The sequence below is a fragment of the Poecilia reticulata genome, chromosome 3 (assembly GCF_904066995.2).
Source record: "Poecilia reticulata chromosome 3, P_reticulata-male-v2, whole genome shotgun sequence".
Classification (NCBI taxonomy): Eukaryota; Metazoa; Chordata; class Actinopteri; order Cyprinodontiformes; family Poeciliidae; genus Poecilia; species Poecilia reticulata.
This window is the reverse complement of record NC_088832.1, coordinates 26,537,148-26,561,220: the sequence shown is the minus strand read 5'-3', so window position 1 is coordinate 26,561,220 and position 24,073 is coordinate 26,537,148. Positions and strand designations below refer to the sequence as shown.

The 24,073-nt window shown below is 40.1% G+C and overlaps 2 protein-coding genes across 2 annotated transcripts; one reads left to right on the top strand and one right to left on the bottom strand.

Moving 5' to 3' along the window:
• Nucleotides 1–6,685: 6,685 nt before the first annotated feature.
• larp6a (La ribonucleoprotein 6, translational regulator a) lies at nucleotides 6,686–13,329 on the top strand. Its single transcript, XM_008405524.3, has 3 exons — nucleotides 6,686–7,567; nucleotides 10,554–10,752; nucleotides 11,404–13,329. The coding sequence occupies exons 1-3, from the start codon at nucleotides 6,804–6,806 to the stop codon at nucleotides 12,499–12,501; spliced, it is 2,061 nt and encodes a 686-aa protein (XP_008403746.2). The 5' UTR covers nucleotides 6,686–6,803; the 3' UTR covers nucleotides 12,502–13,329.
• Nucleotides 13,330–18,600: 5,271 nt separating this feature from the next.
• Nucleotides 18,601–24,073, bottom strand: tm2d3 (TM2 domain containing 3). The gene is made up of 6 exons (XM_008405523.3): nucleotides 23,785–24,073; nucleotides 23,374–23,475; nucleotides 21,936–22,096; nucleotides 21,670–21,844; nucleotides 20,000–20,075; nucleotides 18,601–19,877 (listed from the first exon to the last, which is right to left on the bottom strand). The coding sequence occupies exons 1-6, from the start codon at nucleotides 23,888–23,890 to the stop codon at nucleotides 19,712–19,714; spliced, it is 786 nt and encodes a 261-aa protein (XP_008403745.1). The 5' UTR covers nucleotides 23,891–24,073; the 3' UTR covers nucleotides 18,601–19,711.

Here is a 24,073-nt window from a genome sequence, read left to right as displayed (position 1 = left end):
TTTGATGTGCGTCTTGATTGTTATTCTCCCCCAATCTGGCCATTGTTTACCAGAGGCTCATGTCTACAAGCAAAAATGACAGAAGTGATATTTTTACAACATTTTACCTGGTGTAATTTAAAATATTTTTGTTCACATTAAGTTGTTTTTTCTCTTTTTAAGCCTGACACAGAACAGATTTATCAAACCATGGGACTGACTGTTTAAATCGTGAAGGTTTTTCAGTGTGACAGGTAAGGTTATTAAAATGGCACTCACTCTGATGTCCATCCCGAATTAGTGTCTCACACTAAGCTTGATTTGCTGCTTATCCGACAGGCTTCTCTGGTTTTACTGAGTCATTGTACCATGTAAACCTTTGTTAGTGTCTGTGGGATTGCACTGCAGTACTTTCAACTCAACGCAAACGTCAACACAGCATTACACTGCAGTATACCAGGCACTCTCAATTTGTTTATGTCGAGGATTTTAAAAAAAAACACAATTTTCAAATGAAAAACACTGTGATATGTGGCATATGTGCGAGTTGAGAAAGGATTGATTAAAACACTAGAATGTCATTATGCATGTGCATTATAATAAATGATGCATGAGAGACTTGAAAAAGTATTCTGTAATTTTAAACAATATTATTTTAAGATAACGCTTTATCCCATTTTTATAAGCTACATTGCAACTATTTTTCTCAATTTAATCATAAGACATTGTAGAACCAAGATCTAAGGTTTATTTATATAAATTAGTGTAAATGACATTTTAAATGCTAACTGGTACCTAATGTAGAAAAATATCTGGAAAAGCTTCACAGGTCAACATTGATTGCTGATTGTTGATTGCTAAAGATGTAAGAAAAGTTAAGGTGGTCACCCTAAGAAGAAATGGGACTAAAACAAGAGGAAGTGGTGTTAGAAGGTTCAGTATCATCGTAACAGCACTGCCTTTGTTCCCTTTCAAAGTTTCACAACTAATCTTTACAGTGTACAGCTCAAAATATCTTAGATTTAATATTTTACCCATTAGAACTGGTTTTCTCCAAGCCCCTTCAAAATAACCTAGCGAGAATAAACAGTTTCAAAAATATTCTCATCCTTTTAAAATAATGGTCCAAGTCATTTTGTGCCATTTTATTTATTTTTGCCTATGGGAAATAATCGTCCTTTGGTAAGAGATGTTTTTTTTTTTGCCAAAATCACCTTTGGCAAAAAAAAAAATTACTTCGTTATTTTTGGAAAGTGATGACTTTAGAAAAATATTGCAAGGTGAATGCCCTAAAAAGCAGTGCATTAATGCCTGTCACTATCTGTTAAGCCTTGAAAGGGAATCTTATCATTTAGGAAAACAACTAGTCAACTGTCTTCTGATCAGTTATCATGTTTGAAGTGATAGCTTATATGAATATAAAAATACATGTAAATGAGGTGTCTTTATTAATTGGCTGTCTTGCATGACATTGGTCTAGTGGTGTGCAACAGGTAAGTGTGGACTGCCAGTGAGGTTCTGAGGCTGGTGACAAAGGAAGAATCTCAGAACCCACCAAAGCTCCTTCTCCACAGGCGTGGCTCTAACTGGTTCTTCCTCAGTCAGCTGCAGCCATGTGTGGGTCCTCCCAATTTTTTTGGAGCCACCTCAAGGGTTCTATACAAGCTGGACCTCGCAGGGATTGCATGCAAGAGATTTGATTGGCAACAGATTACATTTGATTACCCCGTGGAACCTGTGACATAGTATTTTGTAAGATGGTGACCTGCATAAAGATAATTCCATGCTTGAACCTTGACGTCCAAAGCTTTTTTATCAGTTGTGGAGGTGTCAACTGGACAGGACCAGTCAAAGTAAACAAATATGCTGAGATACGTATTTCAGAGAAATGACATTAGAAGCAACCACAGCTCTGCGTGCTCACATTCCTTCCCACGTTCCTGCCCATATCCACTCCCTAGTACAGGATATACTGCCAATGGAGACACACCCAACTTGACTAGAACAGAACCAGATTGTAACTGTCCAGAGAGAGAGATTTGACAATGGAGAAGGGGCTCAAGAAAACTTGTCCAGTTGGGTCAGAAGATAGGTCTGATCAGCCTTTCAAAAACTGGTTGCACCACATGTTTCGTTGTGTTTGTTTTTGTGGAGTGCTGGTAATTTTTTCCCGTTGTACTTTTGTTGTTCTTGTCATTTCCTATTCAACAATGCGGAATCTACTGAACTAACCATGCAAGACATTTATATCTACTAGAAGAATGTTTTGTACCTGCTGGCAATTTAGGATAATTGCCGGCAGACAATAAATCCTATTCATTGTCTACTGTAATAAATGCATGCATATAACTCAAACAAACTGTGAGGTCTGGGATGGGCAGGGTTGTCCACTTTCAGCCTCTTTTTTCCAGTTATCATGAGGGATACATTATGAGACTGAATGAATTTTGACTCAGACTGATTAGTTTATGAAGTGTAGAGTATTTTAGAGTAGCTTATTCAGTTGCACTGATTTAACTGATTAAAACAAAACAAGGCATGCCAAGAAATGACGTGAAAGTCTTCAAACAAGCCGGCAGGCTGTCACTTGGTTTGAGGAGATAAGTAGGCAGCAATCACCTAAAAGCCTGTAGGAAATTTGCTGGAAGTTACTTTATTACACCCAAATCCCTCTCACTTTCTTTCCCACCATGTTGCATTGTACACAGGCTGGAGCAGTGTATGGCATGTGGTGCAGAAAATGACTCAGGCTGCCCACCAGCTGCGAGCCCAGTTTGGCAGTGGGGAGGAGCAAAGCTACTTCATGCAGAGCTGGCAACAGCCAACAACACCGGTGTGGGGGTTGTGTAGCCATAATGGAGAGAAACAATGTCAAGCTGTTGAAATAAAGTTCAGCATCAGATTTATTGGTCATGTGTGTGACACACAACAGGAACTTTGCTCTCTCAAGTAGCACAATAGGATAAGGAATAAAAATTTTAAAAAATGAAAGAAGAAGGTAAAATAAATGTAGAAAAAAGGAAAAGTGCAAAGGTGAATAATCAAATCTGTACTATTCACTGCCTTCCACATAACAGAGATAAGGGTCACGGGGTTAACCCTCCAGGGTTGCAAAGACATCCGTATCTCATTTAGGCAATTCTAAAACGCAGTGCTGTAAAAGGTATTTGCCTTCCTGAAGACTTCTTCTGTTTTCCCTTTTTGTCCATATTTAAATCTGACTGAGATGTGTGGAATTACCTTATAAAGGGTGTCGGTGTAAAAATAAACCTTCCAAATTTCTATGCATATCCAATAAAAGACTGATGGGAATGGGATTCTGACACTGTGATCGAATTTCCCTTTAACACAAACACTTGACAGCAGTTGTTTCCCCTCAAAAGTGGCCAAAACAGTCAATAGGCTTACAGAGCAATTACTTTTATGAGCCAGGTTTCTTTGGATTCTTTTTAAATTAATTAAATGAAGTTAATTGTGACAGTACAATTTATTTGAAACATTTATCAGAGGGCAAATACTTTTTACAGCAACAGATGGAAGTTGGAGTCATGGGGGATCATGGAAAACCACCAGACAGATTCGAAAGGTGCTAACTATTAGTGCAAACGCCTACACCTCTGCAGCCACAAATCCATACATCGATCAGTGTTCAATACCTGCTTCATCTCACAGGGTCTCAGGAGGGGTTCATGTCTATGTTCTCTGTTCCAGATCAATGTAGAAAGAAATGTGTAATTATACACAGGAGACGCCAATGTAGCTGGAAACTTTCCACAGAGGAGATGATAAACTGATCACATTAAAAAAAAAAGGGACAAATATATCTCAGTTAATGATATTAATATTACAATAATTTCTATTGGCACATTAAGTGGTATAACGATCCTGTTTCCTAATATATTGTATAATTATGCATTGTTAAATGTCAATTCACCATTAAATTTAACCAGTCTATTTAAATGACTTTATCTTTGCATCAGCCATTACTATGTACAGTTCAGTGCGCATCAATGTATTTTTATAGAAATTTTAAATTATTCTTAAGAAAAAAACATTAAAGTTTATAAACAGCATAGAAATCTTCTTTTTAAATTACAGAGATGTGAACAAAATAGCATACCTTGTAGCAACTGGAGTGCTTTTCTTTAACGCATGGATGTATTCAAACTTGTTCAAACATGCTCAAATGGAAGACAGCAGCTTATCATTCTAGTGGGGAATTAAAAGAGTTTGCCAAATAATCTAAAATCAGACATTTAATTTTTCAGAAACAGTGTTTGTAAGTAAAGGACATTCAAAACAACTGCCTGTATGTCCTGCTTTGGAAATCCAAGCAAGTTTACATGAAAGCAGGCCACAACATGCTAAAAGACGACTTCAAAAATGTAATCACAAATCAGGGTGTCGTAAAAATCCATCTCTATAGAACGAGAAAGAGAATGCACAAGTTTAATGCTAGGTGTCCTAAACAAAATGTAGACACAAACTAGGACACATGGAGTTATGGTTTTTAAAAAGCGAAGTCTAAAATTTAATTATTTGGACACCAGAACAGAGGACATGTTTGGCAGACACAAGCCATGGTTTAAGGATGCTTTGCTGCAGAAAGATCTGGCCAACTCACCGTAAAAAATAAATAAAAAATCCACCATTAAATCTGCATTAGAGGATGCTTGTGGAAATTGTGAGACAGCACAGCAAATTCACTCAGGACTGGCCGAGGATTAAGAAATGGAAAGTCCTGGGATGAGTTAAAGCCCTGATCTTGATCTCGTTGAGATGCAGTGGGGTGGCTTCAAACTGGTTGCACATGCAAGAAAGCCCTCAAACATCAAATTGAAACAAATTAGTCTAACGTCTTACAGCTGAAACTAAGGAGAGAGGCAGACTTCCCTGAGAATTATGTTAGAAACTGATGGATGGTTATAAGAAGAGTTTCACTAAAGTTATTTCAGCCAAAATGAGCTAACCCTACCTACTGGGTAGTATAGTAGGGTGTCATAACTTTTTCCTCAAGAAGAAAATAGGTTTTGTTTTGTTACTATCTTCAATTTCATTAAAATATGTTATTTTTGTTTTATTACATGCAATAAAATACCTTTCTGTTGATAACATTTTTTAATTAGGCATTGATATGCGAGAATTTATTAATCAAGAAATAAAACTTGGATGGATTCATTATTTCTTGAAAATGACTGCAATTTACAACAAGAACAAAAACCACTGTGTTTAATGTATTCTAATGTATGGCCCAATCTAAAAAACAAAAAAACAACAACAACATAAAACAGTAAATAAGTGCATTTTGTCTTGCTTAAGAACAAGCAAGATTAATTATTAAAGTGATAAAGTCATACCTTTTTTTTTTTTTACATATTTTTAAAGATAGCTATAGTTTGCTATTTTTGATTGATATATTTCAGAAAGAAGTCTGCCATTAGGAAAGTTTAAATTTTGACCCCCATCTAGCTAAGCCACTACAGCAGTGCTAACTTCTCCATTATGGTCCATTCTTGCTTTGTGTGCAAGTCATTCTTACTGTGATTTGCTCAGTTTAGACACGTTTTCTTTATCAGTTTTCACTTCACAGACAAATTTGACTAAAAACTACAATTAAATTAATAAAAGTTCAAAAAGGTAACACTGAATTACTACGGTATCAGTTTACTTAAACTGCTTCTGGAATGTGAGGCCCAATAAGTTCCTAAGCTAAGAACAACAGAATGTTACAATAAAAGTTTTTATTTGCCACACTTATAAAAAAAATACAGGCTCTTGTGTCACCACAAAATAGTCTAAATATGATCAAAATTATTTAAAGTAGATTTAAAAGAGTCAATTTTGTATGATTATGTTTTCTTCCTAAACAAGCATACAAAATGCTGACTTCTAAATTCACACAACACTTAGGTCAACAATTAAGTCATGTTGGTTTACATAGCAATCAGGGAGAAGTGATGATGTATCAGTTTCTTAGGAGTAGTTTTCTTAGGAGTAGTTGTTAAGTGGATAGCTTAACAACTACATACCTGCCAATAGCAGGAATAGGACACAACTAACATTTCACAGTGATACAACCTAAACTTGACTCTGTCTGATCTTATTTTTATAGGAAGTAAAACACCTCTAGAGGATTCTGTAAGCGGTGTTTTTTTTTTCTTTTTTACTCATGAACCAAAACACTAAATAGATGTGACGATGTGCTTTTTAAAAGCCCTGAAATAATTTAGTATCTGTGACTTTAAATACTGTAAGTAGACCAATTTTGACCTAAATATACTGCTCAAAAAAAATAAAGGGAACACTTCAGTGTTCACTTAAATGTTAAAGTGTTCCCTTTATTCTTTGAGCAGTGTATGTCATCCTGGGCGGCTGCAGGACTGAGTTGCAACTTGTCAAAAATGTGTCTGTGCTTTCTTGAATGCAATTGCTGTCAACTGCCTGAAAATGTATTCGGCATGTTAGACCCTGCGGTCAGAGAGGTGATATGCAAATCTGTAGGGGTGGAGCAATCCCGTCCTAATGGCACCGCTGGCAAATAATTCTTACTTTCACCCTTTAACTTGGCTCCTTGACGCTCCTATGCACTTGCGCAACCTTCTCTCCTCGCGCTGACAGAGGCTAAAAGCCAATTATTCAATTAACGGCGTTAGCCAAGGGGTCGGCCTTGGCACAGCCTTTTCCCAATTAGACACAAACACGTGTGCCCTCTCCCCTACTTAGAGATGGACGAATGGGGCACGCGAGTTTTCACAGATACAGACAACAGTCCGAATGTCTAAAAAAAATTCAGTGTGTGCAAGTGAAACACGACAAGCAGAAATATGCACGCTTTAGTGAACGTCTTCATGCGATGCCTCCTCTTTCTCCTGCCTCCTTCTTGGCTATGTGTCAGCTCTTGCTTGTGGGTTGGGAATGACTGCGAAGACGCGCTGCAGCGGCCCAATCCGAGAGCTCGTTTCAAAAGCAGAAAGCCTCTTACATATGAGGAAGTAAGGGCAGCAGCAGAAGGAGGCTCCAGCCCCTCGGTCTCACTTGGTCCAGGCTGCGTCTCGCTGGCCGCTACAAGCCCCGCTGCTCTTCAGGGCCCTCCAAAGGCTCGGATCTGGGTCGGGGCTCTCTGGCGAGCCGTGGAGCGCGTCTTTGGAGCCCCCTGGGTCTTTCTCCGCCATCGCTGGTGTCCGAAGAAGCGTCGAACAGCTTTGCGCATTCCGTGTCCTGCCAGCGCCTTTGAGCCGATACAGATTAGAAGCTTCCAGGGAGCAAGCTCCGCCGCTGCCGCTGCCGCTACCATCCAGGACAGGGGGGGACACGGCGGAGCCGCCTGGACCCAGTGGAGCAACATGAGCGGAGCCGTGGCGGTCCCCGGCGTGAACTCGGCGGAGCGAGCCTCGGATGCGCCCGCGGACCCGAGCGTCGATGAGGTAATCACGGTGGACCAGCACTCGCAAGAGATGGGGACGGTGACGATCACCGTGGCGATTCAGGCAGCGGAGGACGAGGAGCCGGAGGAAGAGCGCCCCGGTAATGCTGAGTGCCTCCGAGGCAGCTGCAGCGAGGACGAGCTGGGGAGACACGACAAATCAAGGTAGGACTTGTTTCCGACTTTATTGGCTGCTCGCTTTACTGGTGTGATTGTATACAAATTCATCTAAACTTGTAAAGTTCCCCAAAAACTCTACCCATTTGAGTTGGAGGTGAAATGTAAGCTTTTCACATATTCATTGAGAGCTGACCAGCCGGTGGAGTGACAGCACATGATCTAGCACTCCTCTGTATCTTGTAAAGATTATAAAAAGATGCAGGACAAAAGAAACCGACATTCCGACAGGTGTGATGGCAAGACACGCCAAACGGCATAACACTGAGACAATAAGTAGACTCCGGCAGAGTGAGTGTGGATCCTCAGCCTCACTTGATGGATATTGCTTTCGCCGGGGTGAGAAGTGTTTTCAAGGCTGTTAAACAAACACCTGAGTCTGGCTGAGGACATGCAACCTTCCTTTAATCTAATTCCCCTGCGTCATGGCTTGCTATTTTTATCCTCTGGTCTATAAGGTCCCCATCCTGCGTGCGCCAGCAGTGAGTCAGTCATTGGTGGAGAGGCCAAAGGTGAAAATGGGTCGCGCTTCAGTCCAGGCGTTTGGTTTTTTACTCGCAAGTTTCTCCTTATTGTAAGGCCAGTGTAGAACTCAGACCCGGTATCGCATAGATGCGCCGATTACTACAACATTCCTTCAGAGTCTTTATTTCAGTTTTTTTTTAAAAATCAGAATCAAGAGTGTAATTCGCATCTACATCTTGTGCGTGACTTCTAAATGTTCGAGGGCGTATGCGTCCGAAGTCTTGTGGATGTGGGGCCACTACTAGCTGCGTGGTCAGCCTGCTGGCTCTGACTGAGGGTGTGTGTGTGTGTGTGGGGGTGGGGGGGGGGTTGTGTGTGTGTGTATGTGTGTGTGTGAGGGAGGGAGGTGGTGATGAGTCATACACAAATTTCATTCAGCCCCTCACTCCAGTCTGCAAAACTACATGACTGCTCTGCTTCACAGCCTGAGCCAGGTGTTGGTGGGTTTGGTACCATGAGAGACTCAGCTGCCTGATGACACCAATGATGATATTGACAAGTCTGGTTGAGCTGTGTAGGACCAATTATAGTTGTCTTGCAGGAAGAGGGAACACGGTGAAAATTAAGACGATATCGGAGGAATAACATTGCATAAAAAAATAATTGGAACGTTTTGTTCTCAAACAAATTAGACGCGTAAAAGGAGTGTGGCCTTTGTGGAAACACTGGAGTAAATGGTTTTTCTTTTAAAGGAGCAGAGAGTTTCTGCATATCCCTGGTTTTCAGGAATGTTGTTCCAAAGCTGATGAGCATAGAAACTGAACACCTCGCCTTGTCACGTTCTCTTTCTAGGAATTTGAAGACCAGAGGGGTTTGCATGGTTCATGTCCAAAAAGGGACAGTATGTTCAGGCACATGCACATATGTACAAAACGAATGTGCACGTAGGTTTCTGAGAGGTATTGTCAATTTAACTTTGAGCTTCCTGATTTGTTTTTCTAACCTTATGTTTTTGTGACCAAAACAATCACTTGTGTGTTTGCATTAAGTTTGAAGAAACTATTGCACATTCACTTACTTTTATGTTGTAGACATACTCTTGACGCTTGGGGCCTGTGACATGACAGGAAGTCTTCATCACCATTTACTAGATAAGAAATGTTGCTAAACAATATGATTTGAACTAGGGTGAGCATGTAGGTATTGGTAAAAGTGAAGCCTTAAGGACACCACATACATCAGATGTTCTGAAATGTTTCTGGTTGTTTACAGGAGAATTGAGGCCAGCAGGGAGGGCAGTAAGATAAATTCATTAATCTCAACATTTGTGGAGTGGTCTCCATAAGACCTGTGATATGTAGGTGCAAGGGCAATCAGAGAATTGAATTACAATAGTTAATCAAATGTGACTGTAGATACGAAAGAATATAGACAAGAAGGGGTTAATTAGCTTATCTGAAGACTGTCGCATAAATCAAAGCACAAACACAGAGTGATCTTATTGATCTTTTTTTTATATATATATATTCAAGGTCCTATCAAACCTGGCACCTAACACACTTGCTAGAATAAAGAATTGTCAGAACTCTCCAAAAAACAGATCAGGTTTCTACTAGAACTTTTGACAAAATAATTGATGCCAAAGGGAAATTAAGTGTTATAATTCATGTAATTTTATTCAGTATTGATGTAGGCTGTGGGTAGGAAGGACCTCTTGTAGCAGTCAATAATACAGTGGTCTTGATGAAGCTTCTGACACAAGACTCTCTCTCATAAAGAGGATGCTCAAGGTTGTCCAGTAATTTTCTTGATTTTTTTTTCTTTTTTTTTGAGGTCTGAATTAATTTAACAGTACATACTGATAATTTAATGGGTATGATGCAAAGCGTGCAAATGAAAAGCAAAAAACAAAAAAAACACTTATTCAAATCTTCTTGTGAGAATATCATGAGACTGTATGAATGAGGAATTGAAGAATATTGAGACTGAATCTGTTAAACACACTAAAAAGGTAGTCTTGGATGATTTTTAGTTGAGGGTTGGCACCAAGTTTCTTTAAAGTTGGAAATAAATCAGCTGTTTTAATGGGTAACAAAATGAAGGATGTTAATGTGGCTTTTTTAAATTGTGAGGCTGATGTGGTGAGCCACCATATTCTTTGTGGGAAGGAGAGTCTGTGACTCTGCGCCCTTCAGATGGAGAGCCCTTGGCAGTTTCAAGGCTTGGTTGGACACAAGATCTGGCGCTGGGACCCAGCTTGTTGATGGCTGTAAAGGAAAATCTGAAAGTAGGAGGAAGCAGGGAGTCGTTGGTGATTTGTAGAGAAATGTCAGGATGAGGCTGCATCTCTGCCAGCCATTTAAGCCTCTGGCCTATAGTCTTAAAGAAAATAACGAAAACGTGCAACAGTTTTAATGTAGGTGCTTAGTCTAAAACATGAAACGCTTAGATTTTACAGCACTCAGCAAGTCTCCCCTGACTGTGATCCATGTTCTCTTCCCACACACAGTGGTGCCGGCACCAGTGGAGGGGAGTTGGAGGAGGAGAGCTGGCAGCCTCCAGATACGGAGCTCATCCAAAAGCTGGTCGCTCAGATTGAGTTTTACCTGTCTGATGAGAACCTGGAGCACGACGCCTTCCTGCTCAAGCACGTCAGACGCAATAAACTTGGATTTGTTAGCGTCAAGTTGCTCACCTCGTTCAAAAAGGTAACCATGACTGCAAGTCTGCTATACGAAAACACAGCAGAAAATCATTTGAAAAGGCAAACTACGGTATAATGATAAGGCTATAATGATTTGAATTACTCTGTACCTTCAACATGCTAAATGCCTCACTGCAGGCTATTTGTACACATTTTATCCTAATGTTCTTTTTGTTCTCATGCTTCTAATGGGTAGTATAAAACATCCAACCACAATTTATATTTGCAACATTTAACAAAAGCATTTGATTGTATTTCCCTGTGACATAGAGGATTACTGTGGGACTGGATGTTTCTAGTGTCGGCATGACTAGCTGTTGCTGTTTTTTGTAATGATGTTCTCACATTGATTCACAACAGCAGGTGCTACTTTAGGCTCATGCATATTTGTTGGCTTGTAATTGTTTCCATCTGTTTATACCAGAATATTTAACCAGGCTAAACATGGCTAATTTGGACTAAACAGGAATTAAAGGTCAACCGTGTCTAAGCTATAAAAATGAAAAAGTCTGAGCTGTTAACCTGATGATTCAGGTAATTCTGGAAAATGTTGCGTTTTGCACTAAATCTTGGTTTTTGTGATTGGATCAGTTTTAAAACTCAGTGGGCTCTCCGAGACTCTGGTGTTGCTGAAATAAACTTTGTGTCGTTCCAGGTGAAACACTTGACTCGTGACTGGAGAACAACCGCCTATGCACTAAAACAATCAAAGATCCTTGAGCTGAATGATGAGGGACGTAAGGTGCGCCGCAAATCTGCGGTGCCAGTCTTTGCCAGTGAGTCGTTGCCCAGCCGCATGCTACTGCTGAGCGATCTGCAGAAGTGGCCAGAACTGGCTGCTCTCACTAAGGATAATGGAAGCAATGAGGGAGGAGCAACACAGCAGGAACAGCTGATGAAACTGCTGCTCAAAGCATTTGGGACATACGGCGCCATTGCCTCAGTCAGAGTCCTAAAGCCAGGGAAGGACCTGCCTGTGGATCTCAAGAGGCTGAGTGGGCGCTACGCACAGCTGGGCAATGAGGAGTGTGCTATTGTGGAGTTTGAGGAGGTGGAGGCAGCTGTTAAAGCCAATGAGGCTGTTGGGGGTGAAGATGGAGGAACGGGTCCCCTGGGGTTAAAAGTGGTCCTGATAGGAACCAAGCCACCGAAGAAGAAAGTACCCAAAGAGCGACCTCGCGAGGAAGGGGGAATGCGCAAAAGTCGTTCTCTCAACAGCAGAGTCCGAGAGCTTCAGTACCACGGGGATGACTCTGCCTGCAGCTCATCAGAAACAGAAAGCACCCCCACATCACCGAGGCTAGCTAGGAAGTCCCAATCCTGCAATAAGTTAAGCCCCACCACTGCTGGCATTAGCTTCCAGAACAATCATCTAAGTCCTGGTATATCACCACGCAACAGCCCCTGGTCTAGCCCCCGAGCCAGCCCTTGCCCCCAGCGGAAAACCCCCCACTCCCACAAGTCTCCCCTGGTTGGCGATGGCAGGCTGAGCCCTGAGGCTGGGCGCCGGTGGGCAGACTACTCCTCAGACAGTAGCCTGACCCCTTCGGGGAGCCCGTGGGTTCAGCGGCGCAAGCAGGTGGCATCTCAGGAGAGCAGTCCAGTCGGCAGTCCGATGCTGGGTAGAAAAATCCAGAATGCAGATGGGCTGCCGCTAGGCGTAATGAGGTTACCGAGGGGTCCGGATGGAACCCGTGGTTTTCATGGAGTCACTGTTGCCGAGAGGGGAAAGACTGCTGCCACACAGACTTGATAACGTGGCATCTGGTGACGCATTTCACATCCCCCAGAAACAAAATGTGAGGTTCCTGGCCTTGTTGCTCAGCCCCCTCCTACATTTGAGACTGTGTAGATATATTTTTGTTGAGTGCATCGGTTTTCAGTCTTTGTTATATTTTTATACGACATTTTTTGTTACCATGGTAACATTAGGGGTTTACCAATGGAAATTAAAGTGAATGTAAACTAATTATGGCTTTGAGAGAAAGCTACAGATGCCACTGAAAGGGACCATGTTGCCTCCATTTTTCTCTAAACTTGCTCTACTTGAGGTGAGCTGGAGAAATTAATTTTACCTTTTTTCCTTTTGCTTTTTTCCCCCCCTACAGTAAACTGTCTTGTCCAGTGTAAATGTTTGCAACATTGTCTTTGGATGACATTTAGATGTTTAAGTGGCATACAGGCACATGGACTTGGATATCACCATATGCCTTTTCTGTATTTGTCGAGCATACATCTTGTTTTCACATGCTGTTTAAATTGAGGCCATACCAGCTCCACTGCCATAAACGGTAAATGTCACATTTGGTTTAGTTCAGTTTTAATTATTTTTATTTCAGTATGGTTAGCATGCTTTGGCACTTTGTAGGGTTCTCCTCTTGCCCTGCATGTGCTTGGCAGGCAGCTGCTTTATTTATTTTTATTTTTCCAGTCTAAACCCACAGTGGGGTTTTGAGGGAGATTCAGGTCAGGAAGGATAGACGCTCTTGTGTTTTTTGGATTCTTTTCTTTTGCCTTCACATCAGAGCTGGGGTATTTGTACACTAAAATTCCTATTGTACAAATAAATCACTGAAACTGCTGTTTGCCTTGCTTTTTTTTTTTTTTTTTAAATCAATATGCAACTGCTTAATCTTTTCTCACCAATGAGATAAAAGTGATTCTAAAGCAGAATGGCAAAGCAACAAAAGGTGATGTATTTTTCTAGTATCTTGATAATGCTTGTGAAAACTGCCATGTGGGAGTTGAAATGAAATGTGAGAAGTAATGGACATGAGTGCTAGTTGAGTAACCTGAAGTACCGCTCTGGCACATGCATAGTGGGTACCAAGTCTACACACCATTAAAATTTCAAGTTTTGGTGGGTTTTACTTTTTTAAACTAATTATTTGAGAACCTTTTCCTCATCTGAGACTTATTTAAACTAAAACATTGAGAAGAAAATCTTTCAAGGCGAAAGAAATACACCAATATTAATAATGGTGCACACTTATAAATGTGGTTGTGGCAGTGATCAGAATGAACCACCATTGAAGCTCGTTAAACAAGAGTTATTTTAAAGTGCCTTTGTTTAGCCCTCGACTAAGTGAAGCTGTTTTAATAGGTTTTCCCTCAGGTAAGTGCTCTTAATACAGCCTTTGTCTCCAGAAAGTATTCAAACATATCTATGTAAAACTATTGGTAAGAAGAAGCTAACAAAATAACATGGGTATTAAATGTACAGTAGGAGGCAATAAAAGAGAATATGGTGCAACAGGGACATCCGTCCAAAATTGAAAATGTGGAAACTAGATGGGGGCTGCCAAGAGCAATGTGAAGAGCTGCATATGAAAGTCTGGCTCAATTTTGCAAAACCAAATTTGAAGTCTCCCAATAGACATGTCACAGTCTTTAACTGGTGTTTTTAAAAGCACTTTTTGATATGGAAATGCTGCATAATAACCCACAGAAGATTCCCATATTGAACCATCATTGAGGTTTTTTTTCTCTCTCTTTTTCCAACCTGAAGAGCCTGTGTAGAAGGTATTATGAACAGTTTAAAACACTAATGGTACATGAAGATGAGCTAAAAAGTAGTTCTCTATCTTGGTACTCAGGACTCCGGAATATTTTAATGGTTTCTGTGTTTCACAGTCTTGTCTTAAATAGGTGATTACCAGTCGTCCTGCTGCATGCTGAGGAGGTAGTGCATTAATTTGATTCTGATATGCTGGAGCAGGGAAACATTGAAGACTGGTGGATCCTGAGGCGAAGAATAAAAACCACTGATCTGAAACATACATTCACATAAAAAAAATCTTACCAAAAGAAGATAAAAGTTATAGAATGCCCCTGCCAGAGTCTAGACTTCAATCAGAATAAAAATTGTAGCCTCCGCTGAAGAGGGCTCTTTGAACAGAACATGTCCTGAAAGTCTGGAGTGTTTTAGCAGTGCGAGTGAATTTTGCTAAGTTAGATGTGCTATGCTCAGACTCTTGAGTGCTGTAATAAAATGAAAATATGCTCCAACAGAGCATTAATGTTGTATTTCTTTTTTATTGTATTCCCCTAAATGCTTTTTCTAATTTTTCCTACAAGTAATGTTATTTTAGAAGTGAAACATGTTTTGAATTTATTTATACTGGCCTCATTTTTATCTATTTAGTTTTGTTGTATTTACCTTTCAGTCTACACGTGTGATCTGGCTTTCCTATTTAGTGAGCTGCAGTTTTCAGGTCGCGGCCCAGCTTTTCAGTTGAATTGAGATCTGTATTGGGTTGAGCCATTGTTGTTGTGAAGATGAGTCTAAATTGGGTTGCCGTTGGGGTTTTTTGAGGACCACAGCAGGTTTTTTTCTTTTGTAGTCGTCTGTATCTAGCTGCATTTATGTTGAACTTTTCTCTTCCAGGTCCGACTGGAGAGAGCCATTTAGTGTAATTTCTGGGTGCTCTGAATAGCTCCTAAGGTTTATTTATTTTAACCCCGAATGTTCCTCTTTTTCATGGACAATGTAGCTCGTCACATTTGCATATAGGTGTGTGAATATGATTCATTTATCACGTCTTTATTAAAATACAGCTGCTCAAAGGGATTTGGATGTAACAAAAGCATGGTAAAAACTGAGTAGGCAATTGTTTTATATTGGTGGTCAGTTTAAATAAAATTGCAGGTCTTTGTTTTCAGTTTTGTACCAATTAGTCCTCTCTGATTAGTGTGAATTTAATTACTTCTTTGTTCAGCCTCGTGTTTTAAACCAAATGGAAAGATAAAAGGGTGGTGTGCACTTTTAGTATTGCTTCTCTGCACGCTGTAATTTGCTCCATGTCCTTAGGTGGTATCAAATTCTCTTTAGCAACCACCCCAAAAGTGGGAGAAAGGAAGTGCACAGTTCTGACTTTTAAATTCATGTGGTGGCAGCTTAGTGTTTATCCACTCCTGTGTGTTTTAGGTTTATTAGCTCCAGCAGGAGGGAGAAAAGCTGCAATCTGTGAGCTTGAGCTGGATGCTGAGGGTCAGGGTCCCTGCTCCAGAACTCACAGGCATGGTGAAACTAAGTGGGATTGCGTAAGAGAAAGATGAATAAACTTTTGTTCTCTTGGCGTTATTAGCAATTCAAAATTGGGAAGTCGTGAGCATGTTGGCCTTTTTTTCCCTTCCTTTTTTCTTTTTTTTTCTTTTTTTTTTTTTTTTTACAGCTACCCAAGACTAATAGAGAAAATAACTGTGGGAAGAGAGCAGAAGATTCAAATAATGGTTCAGAGGAGGAAATTTGATATAATTACCTTTGAAGACTTTCATAAAAGGTGCAACTGCAAATGTCATCAAAGAGAGACGATACTGAAATCCCGCTTTGGCTATTATTTCTAATTGGACAACAAGATCTGATCATTAAATTTAAACATAAAAATAGTATTTGTGCTGCATGACTTATTTAGACTGGACTAGATTTTATTTTCAGACATAATTGGTAAGATGGGGTGATTAGATCACATCAAAAGAAAAATAATAGCTTTTTCTTTTCAGTGTTCAGGTTTATATCATCACATTATGACTGTTTTTCACAACTATTAGCATGGTTTTGTGCGCATATTATTTTAATGTAACTTCAGTAATAATCAGAGCAGACACATTTTAGGTGAGATTTAGAAAAAGCAAACGGAACCAAAAAATAAAAAAGATTCATGCCTACTTGCAGAGCAGTAATCGCCTTACCCCAGATAATTTGCAGTGTACTTGCATCAGCCTGGGGGTGGGAGCAGAAGAGGCTGTGCGGGGGGCAGTGTCAGAGTTGAGGAACTAGAATTAGGGAGGAGACACTTTCCAGCCTCAAAGCAGAGCAACCAACTGAAAAAGTCGACACAAATACAAGAAGTTACAAGAAAAGACAGGATTAAAAAAAGAAATCAGTGATGTAAATCCAGAGCAAAAGTAAAAACCCAACAGAACTGATTCTCTGCAAAACCAGCTACACTGACGCACATATTCCCTGAGGTCTGTAGTAATTTAGTGCATTGATTAGGCTGTTAGAACAGGAAGAAATCAAGAAGGAAATGCTGCTCTGTCATCATGTTGCACTCCTGACCCCCTCCTTCTGTTACGCATGAGTGAATCAAAGGGCTCCAGCACCAACAGCTGCTTGAAAAGTGAAACAAACAGGGCAACGATTTATGAAAAATTACCTCACCTCATGAGTAAACTCTGATTTCCTAGTACAGACTGGAGTGTTGGAGACCATTTACACTTCTGCTCAGGTCTAAATAATTGAAATGTTATTTATTTCAGCTACTCAAAAGTGAAACTTGTCTATTGTACAGGTTCATTGCCCACAGAAAATGTTGAAAATATAGGACCAATGACAAGGGCAATTTTAATGCATAAATGTGATGTTACATCCTGCACCATAGCAGAGAAGAGAGCTGACTTGACAGCTGTCCAGCATTCAACTCCCTCCACAGAGAGGCTAAACCACAAAACGGTATTGCTCAATAGGCTTCCTGTATTCAAATATATTAGTAGAAGTTTGAGTGAAAGGCAAAAAGCAGAACTGAAAAAGAATCAGGGTTGATCAAAGGGAACACCTTTTGAGAGCGTGGTGGGGATTCTTAAAGTGTGGACAGGTTTTGCGTTTTATTTAGAAATCAAACTCCCAGAGTTTAGAGGAAGGTCAGACCAGACTAACACAAAATTTCGATCTCATTTCATTCATACCTCTGCTGGCAATCACTGTGCGAGATAATTTTCCCTTTCTGGTGGACCTGCCCACACGGCCTAAACGAAGTACCAACACCTGATTCAATGACCTTGATTTCACTGTAGTTTATTGTCCAGAAAACTTCCATCCATCCATTTTCTTTACACCCAGTCCTTAGTGGGGTCGGGAGGGTTGCTGGTGCCTATCTCCAGCTAACGTTCCGGGTGAGAGGCGGGGTTCACCCTGGACAGGTCGCCAGTCTGTCGCAGGGCAACACAGAGACAGACAGGGCAACCATGCACACACACACTCACATCTAGGGGCAATTTGGAGAGGCCAATTAACCTGACAGTCATGTTTTTTGGACTGTGGAAGGAAACCGGAGTACCCGGAGAAAACCCACGCATGCACAAGGAGAACATACAAACTCCATGCAGAAAGACCGGGGCTGGGAATCGAACCCAGAACCTTCTTGCTTCTTGCTCTATCAACTGCACCACTGTGCAGCCCGTCCAGAAAACTTGCCTGACCTAAACTGCAGAGCTAGTCCAGTAATCCAGTCACCAGACTAGCTACATGTCAGGCTGCATAATAAAACTATTTGCGCAGCCTGACCAAGTGTTGGTTTGATATTCTTGGTATTCTGTGCTGACTTTTTGATCTTAAAAATCTTTTGAAACTTTTGCAAAATTTTTACAGCATATTGTCTCTTCCACTGAATCAGGAGTCACCAACTCCAGTCCTCGAGGGCTACCGTCCTGCAACTTTAAGATGTGTCTCTGCTCAAACATACCTGGATCAAATAAACTGCTAATTTCCAGCCTATTGCTTCTTTAGCAACGTCTTGAGACTTTCCTACTTTTAGGGACATCAACAACAGCCTGCTGGAAAACAGTCTACTCAGCAGTCTTTCAGAAGAGTTTACTTTTACACCATATTGTTTTTCTGAAAAACAAGTTTCGGTTTTCTGCAGTTGTAGATCATGCCAATTAAAATAAACAGATATACCACCATGTAATGAATCTGTGACTTTCACATGTTGATTGGAATCAAATTACCTTGAGTGTGGACTCTTCAGCAAGTTTACCCTTTTGTTTTTCCTCAAAATCTACCGACTTATTATTCACCCGAACAGAACAGCCGACACAAATTTGTAAAAATATGACGAAACACTGCCAACAGTAGAGTATAATAGGATTTTATTTACATAACTTACAAAGAAAACATCATTTACAGTCACAGCAGAGAAAAAAAGACATTCAATAAAACATACAAGAACATAATGCTGTTGGTCGCAAACAGAAACAAAAACAACATTTTTTACAGTTAATAGTGTTTGACAAAGATTGCCAGTAGGATGGAGAGAAAATCTCAAATATCTCTACAGGAAAACCACAAAATGGCTGCAGATTGCAACTACAACACATCTCTGAAGTGTTTCAGTTATTCATCATGAACCAACATATGTTGCTGTAATATTGTTGTGTTTAAAAAAAAACGTGATTATACAGCTGAAGCAAGTGAAGGATGCTGCATATCATTTCTCTTTTTCCATCTGAAACTGAATTTCAAAAGACCGTATGACAGTTAAAATCTATAATAATTAATAATTATGTAACCCCCAGGTCAATCTCTTTACAATTGCCTTATTTCAGAGGGGAAAAAAAAAAAGAAATCAATGCAAAAATAACTTAATTTTTTTTTTTTCAGGAGACCGGCTGTTTTCAGCAAAAAATGTCCCATTACAGTACTCCCTCCCAGCATATTCACGCTTTAAGAACATAAATATTACCCTTCAACCAGTCTTCTGTGAGTGGCGTAACCATAAAAAGCCCTGCAGCCATGGCAACCATTTGACCCACATTGATGCGTCTACCTTGCAATAAAGTAGGAGCAATGAGTGGTGTAAGGTGACAGGATGTCTGTGAAAGAAGCGCTCCACAGGAAGCCAAAGATGAGCATGCTGGAGTCTAACTGCCGGTTAAGTCAAACCAACTGGATGCACATAAACGGCGGCTCTCCGTCCTCCTGCGCAGCCCCATCTGCCCAATCTCAACAGGACTCGGACGCAGAGCGATTGGAACTGAGCATGTTGGTTCCGTAGGCAGACACATCGCTGGCTTGAAGGGGAAAACACTTCCTGCTCCTTAGCAGATGGGATGAGGACGTGTCGATGTGCTGGACAGGCAAACGTGCTAAGAACACGGCATCTCAGATCTTCGATCTTTTGCGAGCAAAGTAGTGTGAGGCGGAAGGGGTTGCAGACAGCAACTTTCCCCGGGGGAGCGCTGCTTCAGATGTAGAGCGAGCCGTCGGCAGGTCCCACATAGCCGACCCCAATCAGAAGAACATCTATCAGCGTCCAAATGCCCAGGCCTCCAAAGCTGAATAGTTTGCCCAGACCCTCTCTCCACTGGCCCAGATAAAACCTGTCTGCCCCAAAACCACCGAGAGTGATGCTGCAGCAGGAAAGAGCAGAGGCACAGATTCGCAGGATGATAATTTGAGAGCACACATCCTGACTCAAACTGACTGAAAAGAAAAACAAAAAAAATGCTGAGAACTGGATAAACGGGGTTACCTGAGTGCGAGTGCTGTTGACCATTTGTATCCACCGGTCCAGTTACAGAACAAACGCTTCTGAAACCGCCTTTTGCCTAAAGGAGAAAATGACACTTTAATATTAAACTAACTTTCAACAGAGATTTTTCTCATTTAAATAATTAAAAATATAAAAGATGTTTTGTACTCTGTTAGCTTTGCCAGACTAACAGCTGAAAGTCACTTTCTATACAGACAAAAAACACCCAATGTATTCAGACTCCTTCAACTTCCATCCTTTGTCACAATGCAACCACAAACTCCAATGTTTTATTGTGATTTTATCTGGCAGGTCAACTCAAAGTAGTGCAAAGGCATTAAAAATGCAGTATGTAACTTATAAAAAATATGTTTTTTACATATTTTTTAAAACTGTCATGTCGAGACAGTTTGTCATGACACAAATAATCTGTGAGAAGATCGATCTCCTCCACTTCCTGCATGAAGTAATATTGCCGTCTTAGGAAATGCACCACTCCCACGTCATCCCGACCAAAGACAACCAATCAGCTGTCAATCTGTCAATGTACTTGCTGCTAACTGTGCTAATGGCTGTTACAGGAAAACCGTTTATCTGCCATCATGGGTGGTCATGCTAACAAGGTGCAGTGCAGCAAAGAGAAAAGGGAGGAGAAAAATGGGAGCATGAGCAGCGCCACACAGAGAGTTGATTGACAGCACCAAGACCTGTCTCCTTTCTCTGAGTGGTTATTTCTAGATAGCACTGGTAGAAAACAGAAAAAGCTCAATTTCTCTCTTTGTAGGAAACATTCAGCTTTAATCAGGCAAAAAATATAAAGAGCTAAAAATAAAAACTGCTAATGCATGAGCTTGGTAAAGGACCTCTAAATTACAAACCACTCAGTTGAAGGTAAAATAAGACTAAATTTGTGCTAAATTGAAGTGAAAAATAAAAAGAAATTGTGAATATCTCATCACAGAATCTCTAGGCACAGATTATTGCTCATTTTCCTACCTAGAAAAAAAAAAAAGAAAAAGCATTTGGCATCCAATAAAAAGCATCACAGGAAAATCAGTGTCTTTTTGAAGCATATTATGTCTCGACAGAGCAATCACAAAGCTACCACGAACAACGAATTTCACATCTAAATTTGCATACCAGTTTTTCTGACAGCTGTTTCAAATCTTTGTTTGCCAACAGTAGCTCCTTTTCAGTCAGAGGGAGAGAAACATGAATATCCTTTATAAACTTCACTGCCTGCTGTATTCAGCCATTTAATATAGCCCACATACGCTTCATCTTTAGATTGTGCATAATGAATTAAAAGCAAAATACACCAAGTGGTTTTGTGTAAATCTTCTACACACTGCCATCTACCTGCATACAAAACCAATTAATTTATATCAATGTAAGCCAGCATTTGGATGGAGACAGGAAAAAAATAAGTCATCCCACGCCGTTCATTACTGTGTTTATGTAACGGAAGTAGACAATGCAAAGTTTTTGCATGACTCAGAGCTCCATTAAAAGGAAATAAAGCAACTTGAAAAAATAAAAATAAAAGCTTAAACTGCCCATACCTTTTTTCCAGGAAAAGAAATCGTCGTTCAGAGTTCAAAGCGCATGACGAATATACAATTCACAGAAAACTGAGAGCACAGTCATGCTATAAACATCTGTTGTCATACCTAAACAATGCACATGGTCCAAGACGTCACAGGTGGCGTTGTAGCGTTTGCGGGGACAGGCCACAGTCATACAGTTGGTGGAGTTTGAGCAGCGGTACTCAGATGGGTCCAGCTGCCAGCAGAACTGACAGGTGATGGAGAGAGTGAAGTTGTTCTGCTGCTCTCCTGACTTTCCCTGGAAATATAATAATAAAAAAAACATTCTTTCAGAGTAACTCTAACCAGACTTTAGTGTAAATCAGACTCGTAGAGAAGTTGCTACTCACTACGCAGTGAACGCCTTTCTTAGGTTTACATGTGAAAGAAGCCGGTTTCCCGTAAGTGCAGTTGTGTTGGTAATTGCACTGAACGCAACTGGCTGGCAGGCGATCACACAGACCTCCACTTGGACATTTAGAGGTGTAGCTGTCCTCATCTGTTGGGGAAACTGCACAACATCTGACATTGAATTTGGATTGAAAATAAAACACTTTAATAGAGTTGACAAAAAAAATTATTGCCTGGGCTAAGTAAAGTAGGTTGACTGTTAAATAACAATGATACAATGTGGTTCTGTAGTTATGAATATATTAAACTGTAAACAATTCTCTAGTAAAAAGTCTGCACAAGAAAATGTAGGCACGCTTTTGGAAAATCAAAAATCTAAAAATCTAGTGAATTACTCTAACAAACTTTTTAATTCTGTTCTAATTTATTGATATTCACCTGTAGGTGTGTTACTTCTGATAACTGCATGGCTGTCATTCTTGTGCTCATCACCTAACTTGTGATTTTGCCACCTGGCATTGCCAACGCCTTGACAAAATAATCTTTTGAGTAGCTGCTGCAGCTCGGTTTGATATTTAGCAAACAGCATTTGATAAATTACAGGAAATATAAGATAAGAATTCCATTGAAATTTTATAGTAATTTCTAAGACAGCTGTGCAAAGGTTTTGACTTTTAAACACACAACTCATAAAAACTATAAAAAATATAACATCCTCAATAAAGACAGCTTAACAGCAGTTTTTTTTCTGTTTCTTGACTGATTTTTTATTTTTATTTTTCCATTTACTTGTAATTCATTGGTTTTCATCATCTGTATGCTGGTCTTTGAATCCACACGGTGCCAAAGAGTGATTCCATTTCTTTTTGTGTGTGTGTGTGAAGTTCACCTGTACTGAATATGTGATTTTTCTTTAAATTAGCCCATTTAAATTTTGATTAAATTATGTTACACTAAACATGGTAAGACCACTGTGATTCAGGAGGGAGGGGTTCATCCTATAACTACCGGGTTGCCAGTTTAAACCTACGCTTCACTTCACCTGTCTTGCCTGCCTGTAGTGGTCAGAGGGAAGCTATGGCTACAATGCAGCTTACCAACATCAATGTGTTAAAGGGTGAATGACTGATTGTAGTATAAAATGCTACTACTATACAAATTAAGGCTATTTACCATAGATTCTATGATATTTCAAAGCCTTTACTTTGGTGAAAATGATAAAAAAAATATATGAACATCAATGCTGTGTGGTGTCTAATCATGACAAATTTGAAAAAGCCTGATTTAAGAGACAGCCTTTTGTATTTTTTTAATGAATGTTCGTTTATCTGTGGCTTAAGAAATTTCGCTGTATGAAATTATTTGTACCAATGTGAGTGTGTGCTAAAAAAGATAAAGCTATATTCCTCATGAAGATTCAATATGATCTGAACTTACCAGAGGCTACAGCTGGGATCACCGGGCTGGTGATGATAGTTCCATGCTGGGCGTCTCTTGTGTAAGGAGGTTCCTGGTCAATATGAGGAGAACTCAGGTATCCTGAAAAGCGATCATATTTAGTTAAAAAAGATATTGCTTATAGGGCAAACATAGCATAGTAGTTTGTTACTTTACCGAGACGACAACAGAGTAACTTCTTCTAAATCAGTAGTTACAGCCACTGTTTATCTCCAATTGCAGTAAAAATGAATGTTAAATCAGAAAATCTCAGTCAGAATTGTTTTCATTCAGAAGCAGCTAGGAGCAGGGGCTAGCTTGCTATGCTAGCTCGGTGTTACTGACTTTGGGTACAAAACTAAAAGCCAAAGCCTTCTTCTTGAATAAATATAGCTGTATTTGTAAACGTACCATTTACGCACTGTAAAACCAAATCCATAAACAAGATGACAAATATTCCATAGTGTTTGCAGCTCCGTCCTCGGTCTGGTCTCCATATGTGACAGCTAGTAGCCATTGTTGCTGCGGAACAAGAAGCAGCAGTTGCATTCACGGAGTGTAGGAACCATGAAAGATGGACGGCATGTCGTTGTATCCGATTACAGATTATCGCTTTTTGTCTTTATTGTTAGTGTTTTTTGTTTATATAAATAATACCAAGTAATAGATTTAATCAGTGAACAAAGCACTAATCAAGCTG